Source organism: Strix aluco, chromosome 14 (genome assembly GCF_031877795.1).
Source record: "Strix aluco isolate bStrAlu1 chromosome 14, bStrAlu1.hap1, whole genome shotgun sequence".
NCBI lineage: Eukaryota > Metazoa > Chordata > Aves > Strigiformes > Strigidae > Strix > Strix aluco.
Window position 1 is genome coordinate 22,020,480 of NC_133944.1, and position 16,503 is coordinate 22,036,982.

The 16,503-nt window shown below is 50.4% G+C and overlaps 1 protein-coding gene across 1 annotated transcript in view; it reads right to left on the reverse strand.

Annotated features, from left to right (window-relative positions):
- LOC141929624 (hydrocephalus-inducing protein homolog) overlaps positions 1-16,503 on the reverse strand; it is a 107,089-nt gene that overhangs the window by 12,211 nt on the left and 78,375 nt on the right. Inside the window, 5 exon segments of the mRNA XM_074839357.1 lie at positions 12,841-13,170; positions 14,023-14,105; positions 14,107-14,151; positions 15,857-15,933; positions 15,936-15,987. Of these exon segments, the coding sequence (XP_074695458.1) occupies positions 12,841-13,170; positions 14,023-14,105; positions 14,107-14,151; positions 15,857-15,933; positions 15,936-15,987 (587 nt within the window).

The window sequence follows — 16,503 nt, forward strand, 5'->3', positions numbered from 1 at the left end:
ACCCAGAGGGCCAAAGCCAGAACTTCTGCAGCTCTACCAGGTGTTTATCGTGAATATTCCTCCGCAGCTGCAGGTCAGTACAAGGAAGCAGCAATGTCCAAGGCTTTCTCTAAGCACCATCAGGCAGGAGCAGGGATGGAGCCCGGAGCCTGCTGTGCCCTAACCCCGACAGAGCCCAGCACGGTGTGGGTGCACCCATGGAGCCCAGCACGGGACACCCCCACACACCCAAGGCAACGTGGAAAGACACGCTGAGCAACTCCAGGCAGAGACTCACAATTAAACAGCCCATTGATCCCTGAGGAGCACCGAAGCAGCAGCGATTGGTGCTCTAGGGAAGGAACCTTTGGTCATTTTTAATCAATACACAGCAAATGTTGATGACAAGGTTCAGCTCCTGCTGTGCCACAGTGTTCCCTGGTTGCAAAACAATGGCTCCAACTGCACCTCGTGCTGAAGGGGCAGCAGCTCTGCTGAAACAAGGTTATAACCAACGTGGCACTTACCAATGGAGTGATCACCTCCCCAGTGGTTTCTAAATGCAAACCATTGGAGGACCAATTTGGCAAACGATTCAGCAAAGCAGTTCAACAGAGCTGAGTTGATAGTTTGACCAACATGTGACAGTAAAATGTGTATGGTTTAACATTTTCAAACACCCCCAGGTGACTCAGATTACATTCCCTGTTTTAAATCACAGCAGGTGCTCACAGTAACTCTGTTCATGCTTCTAATACCCCATGCAGGGACATGCTGGAACCATACCTGCCTGTCACCTCGCCTATTTTCAAGTGTTCCCAGGGGCAAACGAGGCAGATTTTTTACAGCAATGTGGGTGCTTCATTCCCAGCTGGGAATTCAGTGCCTTTAACGATGCGCTCCCAAATGAGTATTTGTCTCTAGCTTGGTAGCTGATCATTTAAGGCTGGTTTCCATTTCTGGATTAGAGGCTCTGCTCGTCACAAACCCCAAGAGATCCTACCTGACTTGTCCTTCCTGCAACCACATGCAAGAACAAGGCTCTGCCCAGGCGAGCTGCCCCAAGCGATAAGCAGCAGCACTGTCACCCCTCCCCAGCCCCCGCCTCTGCCTGCTACTGGGACCCCACGGGGAACCCCAAAGGTGACCTCAGCACCGTCCATGTGGAAGAGCAAAGCAGGACTGGAGGGGACAAAGGCGCGCGCTTGCCCCTGCAGAGCATCACCCACCTCCAGACCCACCTGTGCAACCTTCACTCCTCTCAGCTGAGGCACCTTAATATGTATTGGGGTGCCCTGAGGGGTGACCCACCTGCTCAACACCTCCAACAGCCACTAACTTGAGCATCTGTGGGAGGATGAAATAAATTCAGCTCACCTGCAACAACGGTGCCTCTGGGCAGCCTGCAGCTGAACGCTGCCTGTCCCTGGTGATAGGGAGATGCCTGCAGAACAGAGGTAGAAACATCCAGGGCCAGGAGCACCTCGAAGCCCTCCAGATACACATCAGTCTAAGCACCAGTTCAGCACATGGCTCTGGCCATTGTTATGGTGATTGTCCCAATACTGCTAGCTGTGATCCATCCTAGCCAGGAAACGAGAGCACAGCTCTTAGAGCCGCTTGTGATAAATACTGTAGGTTAAGAACAGCTCCTGAGGAGAGGTAAGCCCCCGAGATGCAAAATCCATAATCACTTATTAAATTACCTTTAGTTTTATAGAATGGCTTGAGGCAACTTCATGGGATTGTGGTGCCTAGACAACAATATTTTTCACTCTAAAGTAGAAGCCCTCTGGGACCTGGTGCTGGGAGATGATGTGATTAGTGAGTCCTGCTGCAGAGAAGCACAGAGCACGGCAAGGGACTTTTTCCAGTGAGGGAATGTCAAAATGAACAACAAGAAGTGTAACATGAAAAGGAAGGGAGAGAGGAACCTAAGGTGTCAATAGAAAGCTGACCCCTGGGACAAGAAATCTTCCTGGTGCTGAAGAAAAGGGGGTTGTCTTCAAAAAGGAGAAGAAAGGGGAAGATAACTAGATGCTCAGCATCAGCCCAAGCTTTAGGCAGCTCTTCCCCTCCAGCACCTTCTAGCCAAGGCTGTGAATGCAGGGAGGAAGGCAAGCAGCAGAGAGCAGCTCCTCCACCTGCAGAGACCAACCATCCCAAACCAGAGAGGCCAAAGGGCCGTGGACGTGCCTCCACCAGCACCGTGGAGCCTCCTGACATAAGAAGGTCAGCCTGGAGATGGAGGGGCTGAAAGCAAGGGGTTAAACCCTCCGGGTCCATCTCACCCAATCCGGCCACCCCTCAGGTGAGACAAAACGCATCCAGGAATTAACAGTGGGGATTTAATGGGAGCATGGGCGGATTGACACCAGGGAGAGAAGAGTCCTTCCTGCTATGGCCAGGACAACCTCGTGTCACCCGCTGTTCCCAACCTCTGAGATGTTAGAAAAAAATATCTCAGCCTGTCTCCTGGTTTCTGAGCCTGCTAGGGACACAGCTTCACACAGCTTCCCACACCCGCCTCCCAAAATAGAGGAGCTAGAAATCACACCGCTTCTGCAAACTACATGTGAAGATTCACACAGGATGACGTGACCCGGCCGGCTGAGGCGGTGCGAGAAACAGCAACATGAGCACTGTCACCCCAAACCTGCAGCAAGGGGAGTGCTCCAGCTCCCCACAGCCCCTGCCAGCACCAGGGACACGTGTCAGAAGCCACCACCCCTTTGCATTAAATGCAAGAGTTTTAACAGTGCTGAGAGTGCTTCCCTAGTGCATAGCACCCACGTGTGGAGCATCCTTGCCCAGACCCCCATGGACCACCTGCTGGTGCCCCCACTAGCCACGGCACCGGGTTAAAACAAGCCTCCCAACAAAGCATGAGCTCTTCTCAGGTCATCACAGGGAAAAGCATCAGAGACCGCATGCCCATGAGGCATCTCAACAGGCTACAGACCCCTACAATGCACTTTTATTTCTCCTTCAGGCCATCAGATGCATAATAAAAAGGCACTTTGGAGCAAGCTACTGACAGCTCAAGGGTGTTCGTAGCTGAAATAATATAATATAGGCACAAACCAAAAGCCTTCCCAGAGCACCGTGTGGGAACAGTGGGCTTGAGCCGGGCCACCTGGCCAGCAGCTGAGGAAGGCAGCGGCAAGGGCTTGCCCTCATCAAGAGTGACTATTAAACAGCATTTCATCCAAATGGCCCTGAAGCCTATTTCTTTGCTGGGATAAATTCCCCTGCTGAGCTAAGGTTTGTGTAGTTACTGAACCACCCATTGAAATTCAGACCAGGCAGTGGAGGGACAGAGAAGCAATGTTGCTGCGGTGAGATCCGACACCTCCAATTCCTGTCTTGCACACGCTGGAAATGATTAAGCTGGATTTGGCGTTCATCTGAATGCAGCGAGCGGTCCTGGGCATGTCCCACTGTGACCAAGTATTAATTAACTTGAAGTTAATATGCAGTTTCAACAGCCACTTACTTATCCGAGTCAAAAAAATGTCAGTTTTGAGAGATGAGGGAGAATTTTGATTTCTTGTTTGAAAGTAGAAATTGTGTAGGAATGGATGCAGGGATGTTACTACTGAAAAGAAGTATCTCACATTCCTGGGGCAGCAACCAAAGCTCTCCAGCACCTCTGAGCAGGAGCCACAGGATTTCACTTTTGGGTGCACCAAGATTCCTCAGCTCCTGCTGAAGCCTACAGACCTCGACCATCCCATCACTTCTGACAAGAAGGGTCAGAGGAGGGTGTGAGGCCCCTCAAGCTCCGTCTGACAGGGCTTGTGCTTCTCCCGGAGTATTTCCACGGGATGTGGCTGGTCTAGTTTTGCAGGGGACAGGCACTAAAGCTCCTCAGGCACTTTGGTTCCACCAAAGCTGGACCAGGGCCAGGGGGTCTTTGGGGAGATCATCCTTTGGCAGCAGGACTTCCCTCTCTTGACAGGTCATAGCCCTGGAAGAAGCCTCCACTGACTTTACTGGAGTTATTCTGGCTCACACTGCTTTTAAAGATGGCAAAACATGACCCAGTAAATCCTCTCCTTCCTCATACTTTGCACATCAGCCAGGTGATTTACAAGCATCAGCTGAGCTCCTGATTCTCTATCAGACACAAAAATGCTTCCCAATCAGACTCTGGCCAGAGGTCCCTCTGAACAAATCAGTAGCTCTAACAATAAATATAATTTGTAGTCTTTGTTCAAAATTAAACAAGCCCTGACAGCGTAATTTGCAGATGCTATTTAAAGTAATCAGCACCATTTACAATCCTACCAGCTACTTCAAAAATTAGGTCTGCCAACAGATGACTGTATTGACCCCCCCTAACTGACAGCAAAGGAGGAGAGATGTGCTCCAGCCGCCTTTGTGGCAGGGATCTGGACACTCACCATTTTAAGGTGTCTTCATGCGGACAAACACAGAGAGCTTGGAAACACGAAGGGTGTGGCTGCAAGGGTTAAGAATACCAGGAAATACGGGGGAGCCAAAGAACTGGTTGAGCATAACCAGCTGAGAGCTGAAGGCTGCTCCTGGGTGATTAGAAAGGCAAGCAGGAGGCTCCCAGCCCTGGGAAGAGAGAGATTCTCAATCTCTCCTCTCCTCGGGGAAAAGGCTGCAGGAGACCGAAGCTGGATCTCAACAAGTTTATGAAAGGGATGAAGAGGATGCAGCCTGAGGTGGTAGGGACCAGGCTGTGCGGGCTTGGCAGGCCAGCTTCACCCTAAAGGAAGCCAAAAAGCAGCTCAAGCCTGAGCTGAGGCATCCTGGAGATTGAGGACCAGCAGGTACCTGGACTCTGCCCAGGCACCCATGAGCTCTGGGCGCCTCGTTGCACCCCACAGCAGCATGCAAAGACCTCACAACCCCTGGCCAAGCAACCTCCAGAGCCCAGGGGCTTGCAGCTGCACCACAGGAAAAGCCAACCATGAGGACAAGCTCATGGTATGGCTGCCGGCCCCTCTACCCGCCAGCTCGCATCACTGACCCTCCGCAGTGCCAAGAGCAGACGAGGAAAAGGAGGGAGATGAAATGACAGCGCATGTCCTGAAGTCCTCACCTAGAAGGAAACATCTCTGCTCATCTCGACTGCATCTGCTGAACCCGGGGAGGTGTCTCCACCACCCAGCACTGGTGCAGGCTGCCCGGCACGCCCAGGGTGGGCAGCGATGCCACAGCACACCCTCCCAACAGGGCTCTGCAGCGGGTCACCACAGGGGAAGACAGGAGAAGGTAAAGCAGCAACGATAACTAATGCAGAAGTAAAAACAAACCAAAAAAAGCTCCAGTTTATTTTCAGAATTTTCAGAATCATCTCAGTTGGAAAAGCCCTTGAAGACCACCCAGTCCAACCATGAACCTCACACTGACCGTTCCCAACTCCACCAGATCCCTCAGCGCTGGGTCAACCCGACTCTTCAACCCCTCCAGGGATGGGGACTCCCCCCCTGCCCTGGGCAGCCCATTCCAACACCCAACAACCCCTTCTGCAAAGAAATCCTTCCTAAGAGCCAGTCTGACCCTGCCCTGGCGCAGCTTGAGGCCATTCCCTCTTGGCCTGCCGCTGGTTCCTTGGCTCAAGAGACTCATCCCCCCTCTCTGCACCCTCCTGTCAGGGAGTTGTAGAGGGCCATGAGGTCTCCCCTCAGCCTCTTCTTCTCCAGACTAAACCCCCCCAGTTCCCTCAGCCGTTCCTCATAAGACATGTAAGACAGTTTCATACCCTTCCGAGGGTCTCATCCCCAGATCACTCAGGCAGACACTGAAGCTCCAGCCCGAGTACACCAGCACCGCCAGCCCTCCCCTGTCCAGAAGGAGTGGGGCTTGTCACACCAGCAGAAATCACAGATTTAAGGCTGTGCGTGGCTTTTACCCTGTGTAAAAGGCGGGTTAACATCACTGATGAGTTGTTATTAAAGGCCACTCCCATAGCACAACATAATTACCCCCTGCATTACCAAGAACAAGGCAGACATACTCCCAGGAAACGTGCTCACAGTCCAGTGGCCCCACTGAGCTCCTGGGGACGGGGCAAGGGATGACCAGACAGGATTGGCCTGGTCCAGGTGACACTGGGGACAGCTGGGGACAAGTGTGGGATGATGGAGGCAAGTGGGTGAGGGAGAGGTGACAGTTACCACCAAAGAGAAAGAAAGCAAAGCAAGCTCACAGTTGGAAAGGTTTCACGCAGAGGAGAAAGATGACTCTCCGGGGGGCAGAGCAGCTGAAGAGGCAGCATTAATTGAGTTAGGAGCTCTCAAAAATGCACAACATGCCAGCTGGCCCAGAAGGACCCTCAGAGTGCCCAGCTCCCCAGGACTCCTGCCTCCTGCTGCTCAAAGGAGACAGTGTGGATAAACCAACCCTTCTCGCACCAGCCTACACCACTAACTCTGGGGTGGGCACCTCTTTGGGCTGCCCCGCTCTTTGCAGAGCCCAATTAAATCTCCCTGGGACCTGAAGTTCTCCCCAAGCTGCTATGCTGTAGAGAGCTAAAGGTTTCCCCTCTCTTTGCCCCTGGCTGCCTCCCTGTCCGAGTCAGGAGACACAGATTTATGGCGATACATCCCTGACATCCCAAAGTCCTCACCTGGGCTGTTTGAACCCAGGGTCCATACTGCCTCAACTCAATTGCTACTTGTTCTCTGAGCTGGCAAAGACAACCCACCTGCTTCTGTGAGCAACGTGGCAATCTGTCAAGAGTTCAAGGATCACCTGGATGATGCTCTTAGTCATATGATTTAGTTTTATGTGGTCCTTTGAGGATCAGGGAGTTGAACTTGATGATCCTTATGGGTCCCTTCCAACTTGAGATACTCTATGAATCAATGCTCCTGCGCAGCTACAAGGGAAGTAGTAACAGCAGGTCTTCACACTGTGGCTGTTTTCAGGGATGAAGAGATGGGCCAGGTGGATAAGAGATGATTTTTTTTTTATAACAGGGTCATTTAACAGAGCCTATCACAGCTCCTCACCTAGAGCACACGGAGCTGGTGGCTGTGGCCAAAGAAACTGTTGGCAAAGAAACCACTGTGGGACCAAAACACTGGCTTGGGTCACCTGGCTTTTAGAGGAACTGCAAGCATTGCTTCTGTTCCACACTGGGACAATCTCCTGTCTCCTCACTGATATGAGAGGAAAACAGAGCACTAGCACATGCCAGGCAGATCCCACCCTTTCTGAAAAAGAAATACACCATGATGTTTTGGGAAATGATCTCCCTGAATGGTATTCTCCTCGTCTGCCTTAAACCAGCCACTCAGCAGCAAGAGATCTGAAACCCACCCAAAACCCATCCTGCCCATCCACCATCCCAATATCAGGCTCTAGAGGGGAGAGAGTGGCTGTACAGAAGGATGAGCACTAGTTTCACTGTCTTGTGAGTGTCCAGCCTCATGCAGGAGAAAATCCCTGTTCTCTGGAAGGGTTTTTGTTGCCAATCCCTGTCTTGGCAGCAGCCAGCTCAGGGCTGATGATGGGACCAGCAGGAAAGCCGGGCTCTCCATCACCTCTGCACTAGAAAGCACCTTGGACTAGAAGGAATTGGCACAAAAATCCCCAGTGCAGATTTACACCTGAAAACATGTGAAGATTTGGCACCTGGATTCAAATTTGGCTTGAGCTCCTTCTCCTAAGCATTTAAAGATTTCTCACCTATCCTGTGAAGACAAGGATGCACCAGGAAAGAGCACAGCAATACTAGAAACAGCACTCTGGGACAGAGCGATGGCAGTGGCTTCAGAGGGATTTTCCCTTAAGGAAACTGTTTGATGCACAGTTTGCTGGAAGCAGGAAAAGAGTGAAGGGTGAGAAACAGCTGGAGAAATGACGAGAAACAAGGTCTGGAAAATTATGTCACCTTACTCCTCATCGTCACATGCAGTGACAGCAGGTCAGCAAACAAACAGGAGTAAATAGCCCATCCTGTCCCCCAGATTTCATCGGGTGCCTTCCCTACTCAGTGCTCTGCCAGAGGGATGATGGGGAAGCAGCAGCAGCGTTTCCTGAATCGATGCTCTCGCTCTGCCTCAGCCAGGCTCTGACAGCAAGCTGTGCCCACCACCACCAAAAAAATTAAAAAAAAAAAGAATCAACGTTTTGTTTCATAAACATTAAAGCTCTGCAGAGATGGGCCTCGAGCGGCAGCCTCCTGCCCAGAGGGAATGAAAGCACGAGCCAACCAGGCAGCACAGGTGTAATGGCATTTATAGGGAGAAGGATGCTGTTTGCAGTGCAAACATACCTCGGGTTCCCGCTGCGTGCCCTGGGTAATGAAGATATTCAGAAAGCAAAGACAGAAGTCAGCTGCTCCCCAGGTTTGCTAGCTGAACATCGCTGACAAAGAAAGAAGTCGTCACCTTCCAGCCAGCGTTTGCTGACCGGCTATAAAACCAGAAGGCAACCCCCATCCCACCACAGCCTGCTTGGGGCATGGATGACACATGGACACCTCCCACACGTTGTCCTGATGGCACAGGACAAAGCCAGGGAGACAGGCAGCTGCCTGACAGCACCTTGGGTAGGATGTGCAGTGCTTTTCACCTGAGCAATGCTTTCTCCTTCCCCGCTCCTACCCTCAGTCTGCTCCTCCAACACCCTGGGGCTGCTGCCCAGTCCCCGAGGTGAAGGACAGCTCTCAGGGTCTGTCAGCCTGGTGCAAAAGAGAAGGCCAAGCCTCAGAAAAGCCAAGAGTAATAGTTAAAGCGATTCTCATACAGCTGTTCTGGGCTCCAACCTCCATTGCAATGGCTCAGGAAAAAGTCCTCCAGGTGACAGCATAACGGGTGGTCAGAAGCCCTGGGGCAGCAGAAGCTGTCTCAAACCTGCAGTCACACTCCCACGAGCTCAACCAGAAGGTGCCATGCCCAGGCCTGGGGCAGGCTGGCTGACTTGCCAGCACGTGAGCTGGGAAAGGAGCAGCACCATGCTGGAAGAAGCACAGAGATGGAGGGTGCGTGGTGACAGTAAAGAAGAAAGCAGCTTACAGACATGTTGCAAATAGGAAATCACCACCCCCCAACCTTTGTCCTGATAAAACATCACTGTACCACACCTAGTATCCAGGTTTATGTCTCTAATATAGACTTGGTAACAACATACGCTCGCTTATGCCTGGCTTCAAACCCCTCCTGGGCAATAATTTTATTTACTTTTCATTCTGCCTGGGTGGAGCAGGTAGCAAATTTCCCAGTCTCCCTTGCTCCAGCTCCCCAGTGTCTCTGTCCACGAGTACAGAGCCTCTCCCTCCATCAGCTGTGGGCAGTGGCCACACTGCCACCCCAGAGGTGAAGCCTGCCTGGCACCAGCCCTTGCTTCAAGACCCTCCATCTCTGAGAAATAAGAGGCCACTTCTCTGTTACACCGAGCAAAACGCTTCTCTGCTGCTGCCAAACCACATAGAGCCATTCAGCAGCACATTTCCATCACGACTCAGCCCTTTTCTAACTCACCCATGGGATTTAAGCAGGAAAAGCAGCACCCATGGGGCTACCAAAGCCCAAAACGTACTGCTCCAAGGAGCTGATGGCACAGGGGGGATGAGGAGGAGGTATGGTCTACTGTCCCCCATCTGAGACTCCCCAGCATCAGGGGCACAGTGGATGTGTGCATTTTGGATGTCTATTCTCACTGCTGCTGTTGCTCCCTCTCCCCTCCGGCGGCTGACAGAGGACTGCTGTCAGATTTTTGCCTTGCACTGTTTTTCACTGCCTGCATTTTCCATTTCTTCCTTGTTACAAAAACAACAAAGCAAAAACCCCATCAAATATAACAGGGAGTTGAGTTTTTCTGGTCAGTAACAAGGGTGGGATCTGGCTCGCAGGGCCCCTGCACTGCAACCTGCCAGGGGACATGGAAGGAGAGAGGGCAGAGGCATGAGAAATTACTCATGCTATAGGAAGACCCACTTGGGAGGAGAAAGGCTCCTGGTTGCTTCAATACACATTGGCCGAGAAAACCCTGGATGGAAAGGAAAGTAATTTTCTACACATCTAGCTCAACAAACCCTTTCCCCAAAGAATCTACTGGCAATTCATTACACTGGATTTGTAGCCAAGAAGTTCCCACTCTCCAGGCATGTCAGATCAATAAACGGAGGGGGTTTGACACGTGCCACCGAGGTGCAGAGCTCCCTGCTGATCCATCCTGGCACAGGGACCACTTGGTGTGTGTCAGCTCCATCCCAGGGAGGGAACGTGTCTTGCATGAAGGGGACAAAGAGGTGATGCAGGAACAGCAATGCTCAAAGTAAATGACAAGGCACGGATCCTTAATAAAGGATGAAAACTCTAGAGAACAGCTAAGTTTGGGGATGAGCCTTTAGCAGCCTTTGTCATAGATCTCAAAGAAAATCCTTGTATATCCTTTGGATTTAATGTCTTCCTTTTGATGGGAAAGCCAAACAAAGCTGAGGAGCTGGATACTGCCCTTAGAAAGGGGGACAAATCAGTCTTTCAAGAAGCCTTTAAGGTAAGAAATATGATGAAATGCTTGAATTTGACTCCGGATCTACAATCTCCTGCTGGGTGGCTCTGGCAATCCATTCCAACACTGCAGAAAACATCTTGGTGCAAAGGCTTAACTCAGCTTTGAGCTATCAAAGGCCCAAGGGGTGAGGAGAGCCTATTCTCAGTCTGTCTCTAACCACATAGGTCTAGAAGAGTAACCACAAGATATATATGGCTCAACAGTGCCAGAGAAGGGGCATGAGTTGGCGTGAGTTGGGCACGTCCAACCACACAGCAATGGTTGGACTGCGTTTGCTCTGCTCAAAGTAGCAGCAGTGATTAAAGAGGAAAAAATAGGTTGAACAATTAGAAGACAAAAAGATCTAAGCACACAGTCCTGTCCAGGCAGAGAAACAACATTTTTCTCTCCTGGCCAAAACAAATGTGTGTGTCTGATTGATGCTGGGAGTCTCTGATGATCGGCTCCAGCAAGGTTAGATGTATGGATGGTTAAACTCTATTGATCTCACCTTCATGAGACCTGATGTTTGATTCCCTCGATGTCAGACTGAGTTAGTTTGATCTGATAATTTAGAATACCAACAGTGCTTAATGTGGACCAGAAATAATATCTGACATGCTGCCCTTCTGCTGGGCTCTTAATGAGCAATTTGAGGTGTTAATAGCTTGGAGACCATCTTCATTTCCAGCTCTGCCATGGAGAATCACATGGTGTCTGCTGAGGGACCCAGAGAGAGTACATTACTGCTTAATTAACATGCAGAGCAGAAAAGGGAGCTGCCCAGTGCTAACGAGCCAGTGAAGGGGCTATGCCAAGCCCTTTGGAGCAGAGGTGCTATCCTGCCAGGTGCTCAGGACCCTCAACTGCTACTGACTCAGCAGAGTTGGGTGACTCAGCATCCCCTGCAAGAACAAGCACCTGCAGGCTCAGGTTCAAAGCCAATTTAGGTGGAGATGGGGTAATTAAAAGCTGAAAACTGATTCAGCATTCACATTTACAAAAACCTAAATTAGTTCTAAAAAAAAAAAAAAAAGAGTAAACAGGCAACTGGCCAACAAGTGGCCCCAGAGGAAATTAATTCCACACAGGCTTTGCTGTAACGTGCTTGCTTCTCTGTTATTATAAAATATATGCATTGTTCTATCATCAAAATTAGATTTTCCCTCTAGCTTGTAATTAAACCCTAATCTAATTTACCAGGAGATGACAGGAGCCTCCAAGCACAGCTTACAGCCCTGCTCCTCCTTCCCTGCCCACCTCCCTCCACCTGCTTTTGCAAACTTTCCTCTGCATTTTAGGGTCTGTTCTTGAAGGTGCCGTGCGTCAAGAAGGGCCACACTAAAGACTGTTACTTGGGAAGACCCAGCTGTGAATGGGCTACCCCAGTGCCCAGGTCTTCTTCCCCAAGCCCTCCTCATAGTCATAGCTAATCTCCAGTTCCCAGTAGGTCGTATCCTTTGAGCCAGATCCCAATTCCCTAAACAAAACTGTTTACTGATGATCTCTATTATTTGTAATAGCAGCACTTCAATGCACAACGGTTAACTTTGCTCGGTTTCCTAGGGCATTATGGAAAAACCATTTGCTACTGTAATTAAAACTGCCCAGACTAGACTTTTATACTATGCAGAGAGGCCACAGCAGGAGGAACTGCTAGAAATGTGTTTATAAATGTGCTCCAGCACAACTGCAAGATTGCTCTTGGGCTTGGAAACCACAGCCCAGCGCTGGCTGGCCCTGCTTCCCAGGGACGTTCACACAAGTGCTCCCACCAACACCTACAGCTGTACCCAAAGCTGCAGCAGAACCTGCCTTTTCCCTGTAAAACACTAACTAGCTGTTTGGGGAACGTGATGTGCAGTTTAACAGATGAAAACTCACTTCACCAACGTGGTGTTTATCTCAGGCCACAAAGGTCTGAGGGTTCCCAGGGGAACCAGTATGGGGGCTACAGCAAAGGAGCAGCAAGAGACTGGGACAGCAGAACATCATTCTGGTGGCAGTGCCTGTGTAGGTTCTTAGTGTAAAATGACAACACACAGGGTTGGCAGGGAAGAAAAAGAGGTCACATGATATACGTGCTTGTCCCGGTGCCTAAGTATAGGTTTATAGCTCCAGAAATAAAGCAGGACTCTAGGTTATGGACGATGCAAAAAGTGTTGGTAGCATCTCACAGCCCCAGCTTGGCTGGAGAACGTTGACTCCTTCCCAGCATCAAACTGGTGGAGAACACCTATTCCCTGAGCACCTAAGCCTGACCACGGCTGGTAGGTGTTACTCCCACAAGGGAAAGTTGAAAGCAATTTGTCAGCTCACAGGCAAACAGCCTTGGTCTTTGCAAAGACAAACAGGACACGAGGAAGGAGAAGAGCTTCAGACCTCATCTGGCTCACGTGGCTGTCCATCAGGAACGCCCAGTGGTACTGGACAAGAAGCAGGCTGCAGTTGGTCATCTCGATGTAACACACATCTGCAGTGTCATTCAAGATGCAGCCAAAGTCCAGGGCCATGGGCTGGATATGGAGATTCGGAAAGTAGAATTCTACCCAAACGGTGACCTGCTCCTCATGAGGATGCTCAAGTAACTCTGTCTTCAGAACCTTCTCTGCTACCCGGGTACTCAAATCTGCTCCATAAGCAGGGTTAAACCTGATGGAACGATGAAGTTCCTCCCCTATCTCCAGCTTCATGGGCCGCAAGGAAAATGAAGAGTATTAATCACTAGCGTGATGAAGTCCCAAGGTCTAACAGCACAGAACGTGTAAATGTTCAAGGTGTGACCCCAGCATAGGCTTCTCAGTTCATCCTGCGTTTTCTTCACAGTGTGCACCTGACTACAGACACCACCACACTCTTGTCTGAGGCTATCTCAGGCTCACCTCACTGTGCTCTGCATCAATACATGAGGAAAATAAATATTGTTCTACTGAATGCTGGACCCACAGAAGCTACGTGCTAAATACACAACTAAATCAGCACTCTGGCACACCAGGGCCTTTTGCCCCAGCTCTAGAGGAACTCCTTTACCCTCACAGCACAAGCAGCATGGCACTGCAGCCTCACCCTTGCACCTTGCACTGGCATGGCACAGAAGTGGTGGCCATGCCTACAACAAGCGTTTAGCAGAGCCCATGTCCAACACCTTCCAACAACAACAGGGCAGGTGCTGGGCAGTGGCTGGAGGAGCTTCCTCAGCCTTCCTGAAAGCAGGGCTGCCCTTGAAGAAAGCAAGCTGCTCGTGAGGTTATCTGAAAATGGCTGCTGGAGAGCTGGGATGGCTTCCAAGAGACACCTTTATACATGGCTTGCCCAGGCCTAGCTGCCTGCTCCCCTCTCCTCATGTCTTGGAGCCAGGATGTATTTCCCCAATTCAGATGATATTTCATTTCCTTCAGCAGCTCATTTGGAATCTGATTTAGTTCAGGCCAGTCTACTGCTGACTCTAAGGAATAAACTTCTCTACTAGAGGACCTCCCAACAGAACCGTACCACCACACTCCTCCCTCTTCAAACCCCACCAGCGGGAAGGCCCACGGCTGCTCACCTGAACGTCTGCAGAGAAGGGGCTGCTGGTCTGTGTCACAGACTAAGAAGGGCTGCTCTAAGGCCAGGACAATGCTGAGTGGCAGGGGGGAGATGTTTTTTTAAAGAAAGAGGCTGGTACTGAAGAGTTAGGACATCACTGGGTTGCTACAGGAACAGGAGACAAGGAAAAAAGCAACCTGAAGTGGTCATGGAACTCCTTCCTTTTCTAATGTATTTCAAGTTTTTCAACCCCAAACGTTCATACACCTCTATTTACTATTTTTGTTAGTTTCTACTCTTCTAGGTGGCTTTTCTCTAAGTATATGAGATGCTTTTCATGTTTAGAAACCACAGCATCCCCCGGGGGACAGGGAAACACTCTTGCATACAGAGGAGGGAATAGGAACCAGAGAGGAGGCAGCTGCATGAACAAGATCAACACCAGAAAGTGAACCCAGACCACTTGTCTCCAGTTTTGTACCCTCTCTCAAGCAGAATGGCACAAGATGACTTTCACTCGCAGACAGTAATTTCTTACAACCTTATCAGCTCTAGTAGCCTCATAAAAGCAGTGATGCTGGTCAGAGGGGAAAAGCGAGCAGGATTTGGCCCAGAATGGAAAGCCTGCAGCAGCCTAAGGTTAGCTTTGAACACGTACATGCACATACAGCCTCAACAGTCAGGCTGCAACGGGTGTCCTGCTGCCCCTGCTCCAGTGACTGTGGCCTCAAAGCTCAGCCCTGCCTAAGCTATTTCTGCCTGTTTATGCACTGCTCTGGGCTTCCTGCATGGTCTACATAAACTAGACAGTGTTTGGGAAACTAGTTCTCAACGTATTGATATCAAACAGCTGCAGTGTCATAGCAGTCGATAAATCAGAGCGCATGGCATCAAGCAGACCACAGGCAGACATCAGGGATAGCTGGAAAGCTTCTAATTAAACCTGAACTGCCTGCTCACAGGATTCTGTGCTTCTCTGAAAGCCTGGGAATTGGAGGAGAGACCTGAAAACACTGAAACTAAATAATGAAATATCTTCTCTTTTTCAACACCTCACGGGAGAGCGAAAGGTGATGCAGGAGTCAGGATCCAGAGACTAAAGGGCACCTGCTTTGCGCTGGTGTTATTATCAGTGCAGCTGAAGGACATCTGTGAGTCCTTTGAAGAAGGTGAGGCTTGGGGAAATGCCAGGAGCTAGCATCCATACCAACAGCAGAGAAGGCAAAGAGACAAGAGATGACAGGTTTTTCTTATCAGCCTGAGGAATTGACAGGAATCTCAGTTCCCAGCTTCCCTACAGGATCGATGTTCAGACATCACTGTGCCTTGCAGGATCCCCAAAAACCTCCCTTCATACTGAGTACATACTGAGAAGTAGCCATGATCTCCCTCAGCAGAGCAGCTGTAATCTCAGTTTTACTTGGGTGAAGTTAAAAACCAGTTCCATCTCTAAAAACATCCTCGCTTACTTTATGAAGCGCCTCAGGAAGGGTGAGGAGGGGGTTCAGCATCGCTCAGCTGCAGCACTCTGCTCGCCCACCTGCAGCCCCAGCACACGAGGTGGCTGTGCAAAGCCCACGCTGTTCTCGTGGGTCCCACACATCTCACCCTGTGCCCTTGGCTCAGCAGCTCAATTCTGTCTCCATATCAAGAAGGGCCGAACAGAGCTGGTGATACTGTTCCCAATCCCAGAGGAGCGAAATATTGATATCAGTGTAATGGCAAAAGCTTGGTCCGGCTCAATAGCTAAAGCCCCACGGACTTGGAGAAGCCATTTAACTTCCTCCTTTGAACACAAGCACACCCCCCCCACCAGCCTTTCAGTCATCAGCCACGCTATTAAATGCCAGGATGAAATCCAGAGACTTACCTTTTCCACCCAGAAAGTGATTTCTCTGGAGGACTTTTGCAGAACGGGAGCAACAAACTCGCATGTGACATCTGTGCCTCCCCTGCCTTGCTCCCCATGACGGCGTGGCACAGCAGCTGCTGCTTCACCACCTGCACAGAGGAGTCACCCGTCACCCAGAAGGGGCCAGCAGGGCGTCCCAAAAACACACTGCATTTGCTACCCACCCAGCCACAGACCGTATTACCTCCATCAAGTTACAGCCACTGGGCTCCTCAACAGCCCCCTTTTCTTTTTATGCTGCATCCCATTTATTCTGCTCTCAAACGTCCGTAATGCTACACCCCACTATCCACCAAAAGCACTCGTGAGTCATGTGCTGCCTACAATTGTAAAAGTCCCTGCCCCAAATGATTACTGGTTTGATTTGTCCCACTGCCAAGCATAACGCTTACAGAAAGCTGTAGGAACTGATTAAAAAAAATAATACAACTGTATTAAGGGAAACAGGTGATAGAAGGGCCAATGCCAGCAAACCCTCCCTTGGAAGCTTAGTGGACTTTTCCATAGGAAAAACCCAAATAGCCAGCCTGCCTTCAGGTAAAGAGGGGGTCACTCATTCCTAGCAGGTACTGTGCCCTCCTAGAGCTGATTTTAAAAGAAACCTC